Below are 20,173 nucleotides of genomic sequence, written 5' to 3'. Positions count from 1 at the left end.
CTATAAAGGATAATAAGGCTTCAAAATTATATAAATAGATTATCTACAACGTTTAAGGAGTGTCCAGGATCATGGTTTGAAAATACAATAAAAACTCAATTTTGACCTTCGACGAGCATGTCCCCCCTTAATGAAATTGCATATTGAAATAATGTCGAGAAATGTAATATTATGTACATAATTACTATCACAATGAAAGGCCTATTATTCGATAAAATATTGTTTTGATACAAATAATTAAAATAAATAGAATAATACCCAATACTGATGAATATTTTTAATAATACTTTGGCGTGTTTACTTCTAGAGTCCTTTAATACACAAAGCATTAAAACTCATTTATAAAAAAAAGTTAGCAGATATCTGTTTTTAGCTACGTATTTTTGCCAACTAAATTCAGGCGAGGTCGTCAAGATGGAAACGGGGGTCCAAGGCTTCCCTATATTTGAGTTAATCTGTTGTTTTAGGGTTTGCAGGTGTTCATCCCATAGCACCCGAGTTTACTGGTGGGGCGGCCCGTGAACATGCCCTGGTTTTCTGTAGGGTAAATGGATCGAGGGAAGTGTGTGCGAACTTGTGCTTGCCCTATGCCCCAACGCTGGGTCGTGACAGGGTGAAAGAAGAAGAATTTTTCTACGCCTACAATGGCCGAGTGAGACAGTGTCTTAAGCGTCTGTCTATAACGTCGTGGGTTTCAGGTTCGAATGCCCATAATATGAATTTATTAGGATCGGACATGGTCAAAAATAAATACGTATGTGCTGTTAATCAAGCGTATCTTTTCTAGTGTTGATTTGCGTCTCCCTAATTATCAATACCCTTATTTTAATGTATGACAGTAATTGATAAATTGGCAATCAAAGAAAGTAAAGTGAGCTTTTCTTCATATGGGGCTGTAAATTATCAGCCAAACACAATTATGTTAATCTAGTAACTTTAATATGATAAAGTAACCTTTTCCTGCAAATTTTTGCCTACTTATACGTGCTATAAATCAAACTTATTCTCGCTAGAGTTGATTTACGTAACCCTGATAATAAACTATTCTTACTTTAATCTATAACTACTGATAAATAGGCTTTTCATCATGCGAGTTTTAAATTATTAGCCAATCATTATTATGTTAATCTAGTAACATTATGATAAATAAACTCACTCAAACAGGTTCCCAGGTCCGACTTCCAATTGTTGGTGTTATCATCACAGATATTTATTTCAGGATTAGAACTATATCCAGATGAACATTTCAAGGATATTGTTGAATGTGGTGGTACAATGTCTCCTGGTTTCTTGTCGTCCAAATTTAATGCAGTATATCTGCCATTTAGTGGATGATTCGGTATCACACAGCCATCACTGAAAATTATTTTGATTGCAAATAACAGTTTTCCAGATATAAAAAAATTGATTCTTGACAGAGAATAAACAGATTTTGGTACTGATAACTGAAACGTTAGTGATTTCAAACGTAGAAGTTAATACCTACAAGAAACTGACGTGTGTAGATTCTCTTCAGGTCCTGGTATTTTGGGTTTGGTTTTCGACCATGTCCGATCCTAATAGGATCATATGGGCCTCCACAGAGTGAAGGTTTGTATTAACAGGTTTTTTACGAGAAATGGATGTCAGCAACTTGCTCAACCTATTAGGTCCATACTCTGGCTCATACACAAATTGAAAAACAATATGTGTACTTGCCAGACCCAGGATTCGAACCTGGGACCCACGACGCCAACGCTTAAGCCGCGTGGCCATCGTGGGCAGCAATATTTAGATTAGTAATACTTATCATAGTTGTAGTTTGTTCTAGTTATGAAATTTTATGTAATATTAATCCATCTTTCCAAGCCGCGCTCGTCGCCCAGTATTGTCCAAATTTCATTTACTCATGTTCCTTGTTAAATCCAAATTGATATAATATTATATTCATTGTTACAGTTACATTAGTCTTTTATATATTTAGTGCTCATACTTGTTTACTGTAACTTTATTGCCTCCTATTTGATTAGTTGGCTGGCGCCCCTCTGAACTGGTAAGAATTATTTCGATAATGTCATTTACAGGTAGCAATGCCGGTCGCTATTCGCACGACCCGACTTTTACGTGTCACATTTATGCGTCCCTGGTGATACCGTGGACAAATAGGAAGCCTGAAATTTCTCTAATCTTGTAATTGTGTTATTTAAGAACACAACTACAGGCGGGAAGGATCGCGACCAGAAATAGCTAGGGAGCCTATGTACTGGAGTTTAAAGTTAGTGTTGCGTTGTGTTAGTTGTGTGAGGCTCTACTATTTTTATATTGGTAACTTACGTTCTGTTTGATGTTTGTGTGCCCGGAACGGTAGTCTGCGTCACAGGTGAAACTGAAAAGAGACAAGAATGAGAAGACCAACTAATGTGGAATTTTTTATTTAGGTTAAACTATTTACAAGTCTAAACGATTTTCATTTATAAAATTTCGTAGAATCAATATTGTGTTAAGTTGAGAAAAACAAAAGTAATAAAAGGGTTAAAAATGAAAAAAAAAAAACAGAACAAAATATAAACACACAAAACCAGTGAAAATACAAATATACACACACCTATATATATATATATATATATATATATAAATTCAAATAAGTACACCAAGTTTGTTACGGAGACCCTATTTTAAGAATTAATAAATTAGCGTCTACCTAAACTCACTCTCACACAAGTGGAATATATCAACACCCGAAACAACTTGTTTAAACATAGTTATCGTCCTCCCAAGGCGGCCTTCCACCCGAGAGTTCCTGGGTTCGATTCCGGTCAGGACACACAATATTTATGTGTTTTTCTCAAAGCCTGGGTGTTTGTGATTGTTCAACATTACTAACAACCACCTAGTACGAAAAAGCAAGGACATGGTTATTAATAATACAAAAAAAAATAGTTCTGCACCTTGGGAGAATAAACAACTGATGCTCTCTATTTCTAAGAACACACAGGTCATACAGGTCAACACTGCCCAGAATGGCAGAGTTCTCATTTATACCTCGTATAAGTCGAAAAAAATACGTAGCTAAATAAATATCTTTCTAAATTGCAGACTGCAGTATGTAAGCACACCTAAGAGAAAGTCAGTTCGATAAAGCCACGGATAGTATACATACAGCCTCAAGTAAAGGAGAATCAAGAATTTCTTCAAAATCCTCTCTACCATAAAGCCATACTTCAACTGATGCGGTGCCCAAACAATAGACCCACTCTCAAGCCTGCTTTGAACTAAAGAATTAAACAAAAGTTTTAATACCGTGACATCCGAAAAGACCCGAGAAGTACGCATGACGAAGCCCAACATCACCTTGTTACAAATGGTAACTACCAAAGCCTACTCCCACGCACTCTCACCCATATATACACACGCACGTAAACACATACGCAATATTATATACTTATTTTAAAGTTGTTTCTTCTATCTCACTTTGTTTTAGTTTAATATAAATGTAATAATAAATGTGGAAACCCATTATTGGTCCTTGTATATTATGTAAAAAGTTGTAATATGTACTTTCAATGTCGACTGTGAGGTTTCCTCAATAAAATAAAATAAAATAAATAAAATAAAATATGACTATTAAATATCAGTTTACTCCCAAACGTAATGCCAAGGTCTCTTGCAGATGATATTCGTGACAGAACTCTGCCATGCATCGAGTGTTGGGAAAAACAACACTTTTGAGGCTCTGGTAAACGACAAAAGATTGCATTTATCAATATTGAATTCTACGCCTGCCCTAATCTAATAATATATTATCTATATCAAGTTGGAGCTGACGACAATCGTGCAAGGTGACAACTTCCAAAAAAATTTTCAAGTCATCAGCGAACAACAAAAAAATAGCATTTTTGATTACCAATGCTATGTCATTTATGAAAATCGTGAACAGCAACGGCCCCAAGTTTGAGCCCTGAGGGACACCAGTCACCAAAAAAGTATTTATAATATAATAGCAATTCATGTATGCCGTATTCGTAAATAGGCTATGATTAATAAATTTGACCACATTGATTATAAATTTAATTTTGGCTGTGGAACAAAGGGAAAAAGTGGGGGTAGGCTGTGGAGATTTGAAAAATATTGTGTATACTTTGTCAGTCATACCTCACTTATTTGTTTTCATTGAACTAATAATACAAATTGTATATGGTATTGGTTAGTTTTTTTTAAATTCAACTAAATCCTGGCTTAGCCAAACCATAATAGATAAATACCTAAAATTATGGTTGTACCTATTTTATAGATATAAGATTATTTTTTTCCAATATTATAGTTTGCTTTACGCAGGGTTTAATTTAGTTTTTAAAATTAACCAACGCAGTCAATAAAAACGAATAAGCGTACACAACAAAATGTAGACTACATATTTTGATCGGTTCTCCAAAGTCTACCTCCACCCTTTGCCACTGCTGTATGCAACAGGGAAACTTGATTTCTGATGTCAAATGAAAACTCAAAATTGACCAGATCACATCTGAAGAAAGACCTCCGATGTTGCCAACACTGTGCCACATAGTCATAACAACGTGGAGCACTGGAACGCGACGCCGTGATTATCAACAGCGTCGCGAAAGGTAATGTATAAAAAAAATAATTATTGTATGACGTCTTGATGAGGTAGTCAATTTGGATTACCGTAAAACGGGTGAATAGGAATGACGTGGTGAATAGGAACAGTTCCCGGTAAAAAAAATCAGATTGGTGCAATTGCCAAAGTGTTATCGTTTGCATTCCAATATGTATGTTATTTGGCAGATAATTTATTTTTCTGCCTTTTGGAAACTCCGATAGGGCAGGAAACTTGACCGTTTGTTATTCATCAGACGTGAAAAAGTTTGTTGCGATTCGCATGTTTGGCATGTCTGAAAAACTTTCTTGAACATGTTTATATCCATGAATGAACTCAACACAATTAAATAGGTAAGTACCTAATTTTGTTCCAGTTAATTCGTTGATTAAATGAATTATACAGTTTCTGTTTTCCAAACGAATATTTCTCTAATTAAACATGTGTTTTAATAAAATTTGCGGTTTTTCCCTCTCCGTTCCTATTGACCCCGTTTTGCTGGTGAATATAACAGACCATAATTTTCGGAAAATATCGATGGCGAGTGAATATTGAGTGTTTCCATTCATCAAACCATACTGATGAATTGCAAACACAGCTTTTGGCAAGCAAATTTAGCATTTCAGTCATACAGCATAGGTTTTAAATTAAATATGAAATCTGAAAACGTTCCTATTCACCCCGTTTCGCGGTACTGAAAACATATGTTTGGCGACGTTGCTGATGATATCGCCGTAGCATTTCAGTAAGATAATAATATGGCCCTTTAATTATTCATGATAAGTAATCAAGCCAATGTGTCAAATGCACGTACAAACACAATCTGTCGGCATGTCGTTCACTCTTGGTTCACCTGCCTTACAGCTAGGCATACTGTATCCCCAGCGACCGTTCGTGCAGAATATGTTTTTGTTGGTGGTGAGTGAATGATGGCCACTGCGACATTTCGGAGTAGCGGTTGTTCCAGAAGGCAGATTTGTATCACAACTCCCTGTGATGAACTGTCCATTTTTAGAAGGGATCGTACATGTAAATTCAACTGTTTTTGATTTCGGGGGCTTGCACGTTTCTGGGAATGAAAGTCAATATCAAAGATATGTCAAAATGTTCAATACATTTTTCAGACTTCTATATTTTGGTTCACTCCACTTTCGGTCATTCTGATAACTTACTCTGGCATGTTGCTAACTCTTCTTCAAACCAGTCGTTCTTCGTATCATCACAAAAGTTGACTCCACTATTAGAAGGTAAATAGCCTGATGGACAAGTCAATAGGAGAATAGAGTTGTATGGCGCCAACTGCTCTTCTTTGACCACGTTTGAGCCACGTAAGCTGTATGTACCATTTGTCATGCTCTGCGGCATAACACATCCACTTCTGTAAAATATTATTAATATTATTATCGAGTTTATTATTAGAAATATTAGGTTTGTCCCCCCCCGCTCATAAATCTTAACCGAACCGAACCAGTTTGGAATTTTTTCGTGTGCATTGCCCAATTCAAATCAGCTTGGAAGAGGTAATATTAGCTTGAATATGAATGACGTTTTTCTTAGCTCGTATTATTGTTTGTCCGGTGGTTGTTTATCCAGTAAAAATCTTGCAATCGATTTTTAACTAACTTAGCGACTAGCTAGACATTTGAAACTTTTAGAATATATCAGAACACGATGCCAATGCATTCTTTTAATACTTTTAGCCATCTTTAAGTAGAATTGAATTCATTTTCAGTTAATTCTGTTTTGTATGAAAAGTTATTTCGGAAGAAATCCGTAATCCAATCCACTATTATTGGTTGCTAAGGGGGTGGTCCTAGCAACTAAATTATTAATATATAAGTACGTGTGTTACTATAGAAATCAAAATGACATTTCAGTATTCTATATTTGTTTGTTTGTTGCAAAATAGCAAACAAATGATTTGTTGACACTTGCCTTATTTGTCCTAAATTATTAATACATAGAATTGTCAAGTTTATATGATTTAACAGAAAATTTAAAAACGTGGTATGTAAAAAGTTCTTTTTATCTTGTAATTATATCAGATTTGTTTACGTTTAAGGTTAGAACTGGAATCGTCATATATTTTTTTTTATAAGATTTTTTTTACCTGTTTGTTGTATCCGGTATTAAAATTTCAGATATGTTTGCAGTGAATGACTTCGATATCAACCCTAAAAAAATAATATTATGTTTTAATGTAGAATTGAAAGGGGGGTTAATAGGTACAGCATGTACCCTAACCCAGGGGTCGGCAAACCGCGGCTCTTTGGGTATTGGCGTGCGGCTCTTTGCCAAATTCCCAATTCCCAATTTTTACAAAAACTTTTGCAAAATTCACAATTTTTATTATTGTCATTGATTTGTACACTTATTATATTATAAAATGACATTATCGCGAGCCTAATTTTTCTACGTGATGGTTGATGCAAAGAGATTGTTGTTTTAAATCCGCCCATTGCAAACGTCGACAAATTAAATTTTTCTCCACTTGATATTGACACGCGCGCTTTTGAAATACAATTTTATTGGTGGATTTAACAATCAAAGAGATATGGAGTACCAAATTTGTAGGTCTTGCCACCAAGATTGAGGATTTTGAGAGTGAAAAATGTAATTTTATTTCACAACACAAGTGGAGCGCTCTAAAAGATCTACATAAGGTAGATACTACGATTTTTAATACATGAAATAGCTTTCCGAACTCATATTTGAATCTACATAATATGTATGTGAACAATCATTTTAAAACATGAACAATAGAAATAGCAGTTAGAGAAGCCAAATAACCGATGAGAATTTGGAGTCACGCCTGAAATTAAAAACTACAAGTTACAAAAAGAAACACACAGAAACTCTCATTGTTTACATTAGTTTTAAGTGATGCGTGAACATTGTATGTTATTCAAATTCTGTAAAAATTATGTTTATAATTTCAACAATAAAAACATATATTTACATTAGTTTTATTCGGGAAATCTTCTTCACTTAATAAACAAATAATTATAAAATGTAATTAATTTATTTAAATAAATCATATTTATAAAAATAGGTATACGTATGGCTCTCGATTCTTTTTTAACCGTTGTGTCACTCATATTTAGCTTCTTTGGTCCAAGCGTTTACCGACCCCTGCCCTAGCCTATAAGTCATCTTTAAGCATGTGCGAGTGTTGATTTAAGGTATGTTCGCGACGTGGACAATAAAGTATGGTTATGAAAGTATTTTATGAACTGCGACAGAATCGATTTATTATAATAACTCAGTGATATCTCTCTGTTTCGGCAGGGTTGATCATAATCTCTACACTCTGGCGTCTGATGAGTGAATTAATTAGTTTAGATTGTTCTTTTTATAAAATGTATAAATTAATACTTTACCGATAAAAATTGTTGTTGATATCAACAGTGTCCAGCCTCGATGTGGTGACTCCATCATTGCGAAATTAAATAAATGTATTTGAAATATCATCTGAAACATAAAAAAAGGTTGTATGATACTGGAACGACTGTTTATTATTGTATACATTTGGATTTAAGGCTGTATTTGTGAATTTTTTCTCCATCTTTACTCGACGACGTTTCAGGCACGTTATTAAAAATGGTTTCTGCAACGATTCCGAAATACTCAGGTAATAAAGTGGAAAACACACGGATATAGTCCAGAAACCTGATACGATCAGTAATGATGACAATCCCTGATGATATTTTATTGCTTACATAGAAATATGATTTTAAGAAACAAAATTACAAATTGGACAGGTACTCTCGGAATTATACATTCTTCCAACATGACTTAGCATAAAACCACTACTTATTAACTATAATTTAAGTATATCACAACACCTTATTGTTTAAAATTGAAAAAGAACACTAAAGGTGAAACAAGCAATTTATGTAGGTCAATTAAATTTCAAAAGAAGCTGATTTAGAAAGTAATACTTATTAATATTTATTTGCAATTTATGAAACAAAACAAACCTGACTCAACTAAGAATCAAACATGCTTTTCATTGTCATTTCAAAATAGTAACACGACGCAGTTTTTCAATCAATAGATAAGCCATGCAAACATGCACTTTTAGACACTTTCTCAGTAGCATTTGCATCAACCGCATCGCGTCACATCTGTTACGTCACTCATCGTCATTTCATAGTAAAAATAGAATCTCCTATATATTATTATCCTAAGAGATTTTGGAAAACGCACCATTTTTTAAATTTAGAAATACCATTTTGTTGATTATTAAAGGAATTCACTTCAATTTTTGGAGTCCCGAATCTACTTCCATTTGAATCCGGCACAATGTGATAAAACTTGACACAATCACAGATAATATCATTTTTAAATCGCGTTTTATATCCGTCACCATACATTTTCGCTACTTTACTGTCTATCTACCGCAAATTAATTATAATGTCACTTAAAACTTTCTATATAATCGATATTTCACATCTCCTATATATTATTATCCTAAGAGATTTTGGAAAATGCACTAACAGCCCATTTAAGCGACATTTTATTGTTATTTTTACATCTTCACTTCAAAATGTGCGCAACCGATTCATCTACCGATTGAATTGAACACATTTCAGAAATTTTCCATGATTTTACAGGTACGTGACGTTTATATCCGATATTTTCTTACACACCGTATACAATCGCCATATTTACTGTTTACGCCTCACAGAATGACGTCTTCGTCGCTTAAGACCTTCTAATCCTTTAATTGACAAACGGATTCGATTATTTTTATTCAAATATCGTAATGTAGGCATTGGCGCACTTTTTTCCGGTGAAAAAACCATAATTTTGGTACAATTCACTACGTATAATATCTTCTGACAGCGGGGTGCGCCACTGTCCGCCATTTCATAAATAACGTGATATTCCAAATTTGATTTTTTTAAAATACTTCTTTGTGGCTGTTCACTCAATCATTTTTTATTGAATAATTACCTAGGCTACTAATTTCCATAGATCAGAATATAGTCATATTAAACTAATAAAGTTGCCATTGCAAACAATGAAAGAAATTAATACGAATTGTTATAGTCATCAAAATGTGTCATATTGTATAATATCTACCTATTTTTATTGTCCCTGTCATCATCAATCTTGACCTATCCACTGCTGGATGAAGGCCTCCTTAGCCTTATTCGACTCCTTACTAACACATGAATTGTTATATTTATCAAAATCAGTGATATTATATTATTATCTACCTATATATATATAATGCCATTATTATCACAAGCCTCAATAAATCCACTGCTGGATGAAGGCCTCTCTACGTTAATTGTATTTTTGACAGTATTGAATGTCTAATGTTATTTATCTACATATTCATATCGTCATCATAATCATCATCATCATCATCAACCAGGATAAATCCACTGCTGGATGAAGAGTTCCGCAACCTGATTCTACTACTATTGGTTTACGAATTTGTGATATTATTCATATCGTCATCATCATCATCGACCTGAACCAATCCACTGCTGGATAAAGGCCTCCCTACCCTGATTCTACTCCTTTCTGTCGTTTGAATTGCTGTATTTATCAAAATCGGTGATATTATATTTATCTACATATTCATAGCGTTATCATCATCATCATCAACTAGGATCAATCCACTGCTGGATGAAGGATTCCGCAACCTGATTCTACTACTAGCGGTTAAACGAATTTGTGATATTATACCTATTTCTATCATCCTTATCAACATCGACCTGAACCAATCCACTGCTGGATAAAGGCCTCCCTAGCCTGATTCTATTCCTTTCTGTCATTTGAATTGCTGTATTTATCAAAATCAGTGATATTATATTTTTCCACATAATCATATCGTTATCATCATCATCATCAACTAGGATCAATCCACTGCTGGATAAAGGCCTTCCTAGCCTGATTCTATTCCTTTCTGTCATTTGAATTGCTGTATTTATCAAAATCGGTGATACTTTATTTATCTACATATTCATATCGTTATCATCATCATCATTAACCAGTATCAATCCACTGCTGAATGAAGGGTTCCCTAGCCTGATTCTATTCCTTTCTGTCATTTGAATTGCTGTATTTATCAAAATCGGTGATATTATATTTATCTACATATTCATAGCGTTATCATCATCATCATCAACTAGGATCAATCCACTGCTGGATGAAGGATTCCGCAACCTGATTCTACTACTAGTGGTTAAACGAATTTGTGATATTATACCTATTTCTATCATCCTTATCAACACCGACCTGAACCAATCCACTGCTGAATAAAGGCCTCCCTAGCCTGATTCTATTCCTTTCTGTCATTTGAATTGCTATATTTATCGGTGACATTATTATCAACCTATCTATATATAATGCCATTAATATCACGAGCCTCAATAAATCCACTGCTGGATGAAGGCCTCTCTACGTTGATTGTATTCTTGACAGTGTTGAATTTCTATATTTATTAAAAATGCTAATGTTATTTATTTACATATTCATATCGTCATCATAATCATCATTATCATCAACCAGGATCAATCCACTGCTGGATGAAGGGTTCCGCAACCTGATTCTACTACTAGCGGTTAAACGATTGCTATATTTATCAAAAATATTGCAATTATATTTACCCATTCGTAATATCGTCATTATCATCATCAACCAAGATCAATCCACTGCTGGATGAAGTTTATCCCAACCTAATTCTACTCTACTTGGTCATATAAATTGCTATATTTTTTAAATTTGTGATTTTATATACCTACCCATTTACATCGTCATCAACCTGTATCAATCCACTGGTGGATGAAGGCCTCTTTAAGCTGATTCCACATCTTTAGGTCTTATAAATTCCTATTCTTATCAGAATTGTTCTATTCCTTTCAGATATTATAATGATATGTATTGCTTCATTATTTATCAACATTTGTCTCGGTATGAATGTCCCGCACCGGGAAACTTTAATGTTTAAGGTTAATTTTTAATTCAAATTTTTACAATATTATTCTATGGCTGCAAGCATTTATTTTTTATAGACGATGAAACAAAATAATGTTTAAATTTATTTTTTACACTGCTAACTTTCTTCTATTATATCAATGGGACCCGAAGGAGATTAATACCACGTTATATTGGATCGCTATTTATGATAATCACATAATATATTGCTTTATATTCGAATGATTGAGATGTATAATTATTTATCATATTTAACTGCACACATATTGTATTAAAATTAAAATGTCAGTGGTAGCAATCGGCGATTGCCAGCTGTTCTGCAGCCTAAGGTGGTTTACGACGATATTGTGAAGGCCAGACTCCTGAATTTACTACGAATATGAGCCCAAATTTATATTGGCAGTGACGATTTGCAAATCGTAAAACTGACAAATCAGCAAAATGTCAAACTGCCTGACGTGAATAAAGAACCCATCCCGAAGGAAAACCTATGGCGCCATCTATGCATACTTCACAATTATATTAAAATCCAACACCGCCAAGCCGTTTCCAAGACCTAGCGAGACAGACTGGCGACCGCCAGCTGGCTCAGCTAGTATCTAAATTAATATTCCACAAATTATTCAAATCTGTAATGGCTACATTGGCGTACTTTTGAGTTTTTACAAGAAATAAATGCATATACCCTCACTAATTGCTATGAAAATATAATCTAAAACCACATCACTGCTTTTTATCTGTCAAACTAACAGACTAATGATTGTCATTTGTTTTCTTTCGCTTATTTAGTTGATGTGTCAGAATATTTTCAAATTTAGAATTTGTGAAAATCCTAGTAAACATCGAACAGTAATGTGACATTTCAAATAGCATAGACATTTCTTGCAATATTATATGTGTTTTCATTGCCAATAATAATGGAGAATTTTAATACTACTATCAACGAATAATTTCAGATAACTTAAGGTTCAAATAGACTATATGACGATCGGGCACATATATTATAAGAGCGTTTTAGTGTCTATGATCAAATCTATGCTATTCCGACATTTATACATACATATTGTATGACAACTATGACATCGTATTTACACTCTGTGACACCCTGTGACACAGAACGCCAACATAAGAAACGGGTTTTTCGACATATATATGACCGATCGTCATAGAGTGTATTTGAAGCATAATGATAGGATATTATAATAATATGTATTACATACTACCATCATATAAAATATATGGTTATATCCTGATATATTATGTAATAGTATTATTTTTACATTTGGGTAGGTAGGTAAATAAAATTCATATGACGTGACCATCGACTGCTGGATGAAGGGTTCTGCAACGTGATTCTACTACTATCGGTTTAACGAATTTGTGATATTATAACTATTTCTATCATCCTTATCATCATCGACCTGAACCAATCCACTGCTGGATAAAGGCCTCCTTAGCCTGATTCTACTTCTTTCTGTCATTTGAATTGCTGTATTTATCAAAATCGGTGATATTATAATTGTCTACATATTCATATCGTCATCACCATTAACCAGAATCAATCCACTGATGAAGGTTTCCGCAACCTGATTCTACTACTATTGGTTTAACGAATTTGTGATATTATACCTATTTCTATCGTTCTTATCATCATCGACCTGAACCAATCCACTGCTGGATAAAGGCCTCCCTAGCCTGATTCTACTTATTTCTGTCATTTGAATTGCCGTATTTATCAAAATCGGTGATATTATAATATATATATTTATATTGCTATTATCATCATGAGCCTGAATCAATCTACTGGTGGATGAAGGCCTCTCTAAATTGTTTGTATTTCTGTCGGTAATATGAATTGCTATATTTATCCTAGCTGTTCCTCTAGCCAGCTGTTCTGCTAGGCCTATCAGCCTGAGGTGGTGTCAGACGATATTGTGAAGGCCAGACTCCAGAATAGACTACGCATATGACCCCAAATTTATATTGGCAGTGTCGACTTGAAAATCGTAAAACTGACAAATCAGCGAAATGTCAAACTGTCTGAGGTGAATGAAAATCCATCACGAAGGGAAAACTATGGCGCCGCCTATGCATACTTTACAATTATATTAATATCCAATACCGCCAAGCCGTCTGCAAGACCTAGCGAGACAGACTGGCGACCGCCAGCTGGCTCAGCTAGTCTGCTTGTTATCATAATTCTGTTATTTTTTGTAATTTTTCGACAATTTCATTTATGTAATAATATTTTTATTTATATAAACCGGGTATTTTTCTCAATCTCACGCAACGTATCTGAATATTTTCCTTTCATTGAATGAATATGTCCTTATTACTATCCCCATAGTGGTAACCCCGACGTTCGAAATAATGTTCTAACCAAAAATGTTGAAAACCACTTTTAATATAGAAATTTAAGTAAAAACAGAATCATTTGTCTACTGATTATGTTAGATATAGGTAACATTGTATTGCAGGTTCATTCGCAGAGAACTTCCCACTACTGCTATTAGTGACGTCATGTGAGCATAGACATGCTATGCGTTGCTTAGGGGCGGCAAAATAAAATGGGCGGAAAATGAAGGAAAGAATACGATCATTGCAACTTTTGAAAGCAGTGGCAGTTTCCCATTAAGCAGACGATGCGGTCGCATCGTTAGAACGTATCGACATATTTGTTTAAAAAAAACTTGAGGGCCTTCCAAGCATGCCAGTGTACAGACATTCCAGCAAAAGAAATGGCGTAGGTATTTCAAAAAAATACTACCTACCTTATTCTTAGGTCAATAATTATTATAAAACAATCATTATTCGTAGGATATTTTATCACATTTGAATGGTCAAACACTTAGCTTATAAATTTTAGAATTATCTTCAAATGTGTTAATCGTGCCCATTTTTTGAGTAGTAAAATGCCTAATAAATTTGGAATCACAGAGATTATATATATATTTTTTTATCGTAAATAGTTTACTATATAATGTTAACAACAATTTTTCTAATAGTTTTATAAATGCGTTTAAAAATTAATAAAACAAAAAAATCTTAACATCACTGCACATGGATGTACTGAAATATGACTTTATTCTAAAACATTAGATCGAGATGTTTAAAAGAATACTATTTTATATAATAAAAATACTTTATGCAGTCAACAAATGTTTCAAATAAATATTAAGGATAATAAGGCTTCAAAATTAAATATATAAATAAAATATCATAAAATCTCCATTTTGACCTACGTGGTGCATGTGGGCCCTTAAAAGTTACCTATAGTTGTAATAAAGTACTGTACTTAGTAATACTTTTTACTGAATAGTTCAATGTTCTAGATAGAATATCGTCTTAACTCTAAACGCCATATGTTTTATTTTAATATTATAATGAGAAAAAGTTCAACTCAATAACACAAAATAATAATACGTAGATAATTGCTTCTTTTATAAGTAAAACTACAACAAATAATAGTCCACAAAATGACCTAATCAGAAATATACTAATATAATTAAAAAAAAAATAAGAATGTTTTTGTAAAATTTTCGACTATTTTTTCAATTATCCTCCTTTGATCTGTATCGTCCTTCTGAGTTTCCTAATATACCAATTTAATATATTTCAAAATAAGATATAGTTAATGTAGTTTCAATAGTATTTTGCCGCTCAAGTGGCCCTCAGAACCCCCGCTTGGCGCGAGCCTGACTATAGATAGGTAGTGGATAAGGTTTGTAACAGGGTTCAGCCATCGGCGTACCTTGACCAAGAGACTGGAGTCAGCAAGGTTCTTGCGGAGAGTGGTATTTATTGAAAAAAATACCATAAACGTGTTATATAGCTTATAGTTGAAATGAAAGCTTGATTCTATATTAATAAAAAGAATTTCAAGTTAGGTATATACGTTTCAACTTTCTAAAAAGACGCATACAAATATAAATAACGAAGAAACGTCTTAAAACTTTCAAGAGCACTTATGTAATTATATCATACTGGTAAAAATAAAAAATTAAATATTTGTGATGATAAGGCATATAAGATAATACATTTGGCGAACGTACACATTGTAAATTTATGTTTGAATAAAAAATAATCTTTTTGTTGTTTTAGTTGTGTATTGATTATTTAAAATGTATTCGCCATACGCATTACTCTACCATTAAAAATAATATAAGTACAAACACTCACTCAAAGTTTCTTACACAAAACACAACACTTAAGGTCTACTGACCTTGCAATAATAAAAATCGTCTTGGTACTCGCCGGTTGACCTTACGCTGAAGATGCTACAAAAGAGGTTCTCAACAATTGGTTTACGAATACATTGACTTAGTATTTGAGACGTTAGCTTTCATTGCCTACATAGAATTCAATATTAATAGTAAGTCCTAAGTTATTTAAATGAATTTATTTACATATAGGTATTAAGCATATTTTTTGGAATATATTATAAACCATTTTAAACATAACGCAGGCAACGATATATTTTTTTAGTATTTTTGGGATCGTTTTATATATGGCAATAGGTTTCATATTCGTATATTTATTCCAATTAAAATTATCACAGATATATAACACATTAGACATTAGCTGATGCTCGTACAATGATAAAAAGTAGATTTGTACCATTGAGTTTGTAGCTTGGGCAATAAACTGATCGTTTATAATTTAAAAACACCTCACATACATAATATTATATACCTGCCAGAGAACATGTTTGAAAAAATATCGACCCTGAGTACGACACGAAGCCGTATTCAAACCGATTGAGCCACTTGCGTCCTACCTAATTACGACGAAATTAACCAGTGTAACTCCGATGAAGATTCTCTGGTGTATGAATTCTCTTCAGGTCCTGGTATTTTGTTGTGTATGCGAGATAGGCATTGTGGGGATTTGTGCTACACATTATACTATAGGTAAAATTATAAAATTAATAACACAGAACTTTTAATTTGTTACCGCCGCGGAGAGTTGGTTTTATTGTAGATGTAAGAACATAATCCTAATTATTACTTATGATTTTAAGGGGGTTTTAGATTTCGCACGGCACTGTGACATTTATGGGTTGGTTAACTTTACATTACTCGGTATTACGGGATTCATTTTTATTAAGTTTCACTATATCACTGACGGATCACTTTTAAGGATGGTTAGATAAATAATTATTATTAACACAATAATGATAAGGGATGCACTGACATATTATAATATTGAAACAAATGAGGTCTACATTGTAACGTAGGCCACGCCGAATGCCGAGCGAGGTGTTTTAGGTATCAGGGCTTGAGGGCTTGGCCTGAGCGGTCAGGCGTTCTGCGTTCCGCGTTCAGAGTTCAGCGTTCTTTGTACTGTATGGACTTCATCATGACTGTGCACACAGCAGGCAGTCAGACCACACGGTCAATGAGAACGCTTGCGTTCTAGAGTTCTATTACCGGAATTACAAAGAACTTCGTACCCCTCAACCGTTGCAATATCTGGATCAGAAAAAATAATCGATAGAGAGAAGATTGATACTCGATTTAAGTGACGAAAATTATATAAATCGTTTTTAATACAAACATATTGTTTTTAAATCAACACTTGATTGATTTACGTGCATAAATACTTGATAATTTGGCGAGATTTATAGTTTTCATAGTTCAATAATATAATAAATTTGACATGTGAGGTTATGGGTAAAATTGCAAGGTTAGAATCGAAATGTCAAATATTATAGATAGAGGTAGGTACACAAACAAATAAGTTTAAATGTCACTTCGTTTAAAATCATCGATATTAAGTTTTTAAATATCCGGTTTGATAAAATGCATTGATTACAGCAGTAATTTTAGTACCTAGATTAAATTTAGTTTACAAGTCAATGTCAAATGTAATCAAATTATATAATTCATCGAAGCTTTGTATTGACATGCGAAAGTAAATAAAAAATCGTTTTTCATCTTTAATGAATTGCTGAAAAAGAACATTAAATTCTCCTTTTTCTCGCTTCATATTTATCGGATGCATCCTCCAGTGCTTTCGTTTTGTTTGAGACATAAAAGCAATGGTTTGTCTTCGGAATTTGAGCTAATTGATCTCTACAAATCTTAGTCTGAACGTAATTGGCTAATTAATAAAATATTAATTGTTGAAAAAAACCCAAAACCAATGTTTTTTGTTTTATTGAATTTACATGTCTTATAATTATTACGTTGCGAGATGAATCTAACGCCAATTATTTTACACCTTAATAATATGATTTTTTTAATTGTAGGTATCAACATAATTATTCTGATGATATAAATAAAAAAAAACTGTCGGATTACAAAACTACCCTTACTAGATTTTTTATTTTTGATTTGAAAAGCTAATGGAAGGTATAATTAATTCGTTTTTTGACATAACGTCGCTATAAGATTGGTTTGTCGAATATCCGTTGTTGTCAAAATTTACCTTTTAATGCAGAATCATTTTTTGTATCTAAATGGACCAGAACCATCCTTTTCTTTAAATTACTTTGTAATGAATACAGCATGCATACGCTGTAAAAACAAGAATTTAAATGCCTACATGTATTTAAATATAGGATAATGAAATTTGTTTTTCATCTCCTGAACATTTGACATTTGGTCTATTCGACAAACCAATCCTACAGCGACGATAACATTTCTTCACCAACAAAAATTCATGCAGTTGAATAACTCGGTACGTTTTATGAATTTAATATTATTGTAAACGAATGTTCTCTTCCTCTATTAAAAGTGAATATCACCAAAAACCGGTAACCACAAGAGTTAAAAAACATAAACAAATGGCAAGGTATAAAATGTGCGAATGCGTATTTTAAAAACATCTCTATTATTTTATATCTATCTACCTACTATATAAATTTCTTTAAAAAATACGACGCCGGACGGGCTTCGAACGCGCATCCATTGAATTCGCACTAATGTGCTTTACCAGTTTGGCCACCAGCGTGCTACATAATTAAAATGAAATTAGCTAGTATTCATACACCTGGAGTGCTTCGAAAATTGCGCTAATTTAGGCAATCGGATTTTGTGGTTTGATCGAGGTACCGACAGTAGGTACTTACTTTGAATCCTAATCTAAAAAAATAATTTGATAAACGATAACAATAGAAAAATCAACACCGAATATTCAAATATATTCTTCACAAATTAGTTATTCATAGTAACTATTGTAATTTTTATTAATTAATGTACTACTTATTATTGTTATTAATATTTTATTTTATTTCAAGTTCTAAATCCGTAACGCATGAGAGAAAACATATGAAAATGTGTAATAGAAAGCGGGATAGGGAGAAAACATTATTAAAATTAGGTATATATACGTATAAACGTTCTTAATTTGAAAAATCGGAGGAATGGTTTATTTTAATCAAGGGTGAAAGAAAACAAACAATACTCTCATAATAGTTTGACAAATTCTTACAGTGCGGTAATAGCATATCGAGAAAATTGTATGTTATCCAAGTTTAAGAGTGATTATTATTAGGATAGGGTGCTGTAACCTACTGTAACCTTAGGCAACATTACACAATTAATAAAAAAAATAGAAACAGTGCGGATGTGGAAGAACTGGACGAAATGAACGATTTCAGCGATGGCATGCTCGATAAAGTCAAGCGACTCTACAAAGACTCGGCCAGGGTGATGCAGCAGCTCATAGACTAACAATTGAGTCTAAAACATCAGAACTAAGACAGTAAGACAGATCATACACTAAACGTATGGAAGAGAAAGAGATAGTGAAAAGACGTATAAGAAATATGAGAATGTTGATTGGTGGTACTGCCACCTAGTAATATTGAATAGTTTACGCTAACAATTATAACACTGAACCAGCACACATATCAATTTCGGTACCTATCTATATTTGAGAAAACTCACAATATGAATGAGACATGTATTGAACAAAGAATTGATAATTGATAATGATTGACAAGTGATAAATATTCATTTTAGAAATTATCTGAATAATTGTTTAAATTTAAATGCAATGTTAATTTATGTCATGTAGAAAATCATGCGTCAAGGCCGACAAGACTGCGAGTTACGATGGTAGTGCTAGTGCTTAACTCCGAATGCAATGCGGAAACCTGTTTGCAGTAAATAAAGTTTTCCGTATAGCTTTCGAAGTATATATAATATAGGCAACAATTTCAATTTGTGCCACGGCCTGACTATAGTGGGCCTTGATCATTATAATATTATTATACTCAAACAACACATACTAATAAGATTAGATTATAATATTATCCATTGTGTATGCAACGTGCGTATATGATCATATATAGTGAAAACTTTAAAATTTCATTAGAACTTCATTAATTATTTTTCCGGAAACAACTCTCCAGAAACAAGAATCATGATATTTAAAGAATTCTTGATCACAACCTCTTATCGCCTCCAGACCTTGCAGGGACCCAATGGTAAACGAACACAGTCTGCACTTAGATACTTGTCAAAAACATTTTAAATATTTTCAATTCGTTCCGATTTATTGATTTTTGAAAAGAAAAGTTTCTTACAAAAAAGTATTATATTGATTACGCAATAAACAGCACTCAAACATCTAAAAAAAACACGTCAACGCACCAACAGTTCGACACTAGGTTTATAT

General features: G+C 33.2%; 1 protein-coding gene across 6 annotated transcripts in view; it reads right to left on the bottom strand.

Annotated features, from left to right (window-relative positions):
• Positions 1-20,173, bottom strand: part of LOC147077705 (modular serine protease-like) — a 42,662-nt gene extending 22,489 nt beyond the window's left edge. The window contains exons 1-7 of one of the 6 annotated variants that reach the window (XM_085960645.1): positions 19,948-20,173; positions 7,975-8,065; positions 6,705-6,768; positions 5,767-5,972; positions 5,409-5,663; positions 2,314-2,365; positions 1,157-1,356 (exon numbers count right to left, since the gene is read on the bottom strand). In XM_085960645.1, the coding sequence (XP_085816771.1) occupies positions 1,157-1,356; positions 2,314-2,365; positions 5,409-5,663; positions 5,767-5,972; positions 6,705-6,768; positions 7,975-8,065 (868 nt within the window). In that variant the 5' untranslated portion in view covers positions 19,948-20,173. Of the gene's footprint in view, positions 1-1,156; positions 1,357-2,313; positions 2,366-5,408; positions 5,664-5,766; positions 5,973-6,704; positions 6,769-7,974; positions 8,066-15,727; positions 15,830-19,947 lie in introns of those variants that run through there. The other 5 variants (XM_085960644.1, XM_085960642.1, XM_085960647.1 and 2 more) reach the window with 5 other exon arrangements.

Source organism: Rhyacophila brunnea, unplaced genomic scaffold, assembly GCF_057557595.1.
Source record: "Rhyacophila brunnea isolate RB1 unplaced genomic scaffold, BYU_Rbru_1.0 scaffold_12, whole genome shotgun sequence".
Taxonomy (NCBI): Eukaryota; Metazoa; Arthropoda; class Insecta; order Trichoptera; family Rhyacophilidae; genus Rhyacophila; species Rhyacophila brunnea.
Note: the sequence above shows the minus strand (reverse complement) of the source record. Positions and strands in the feature narration are given on the sequence as shown.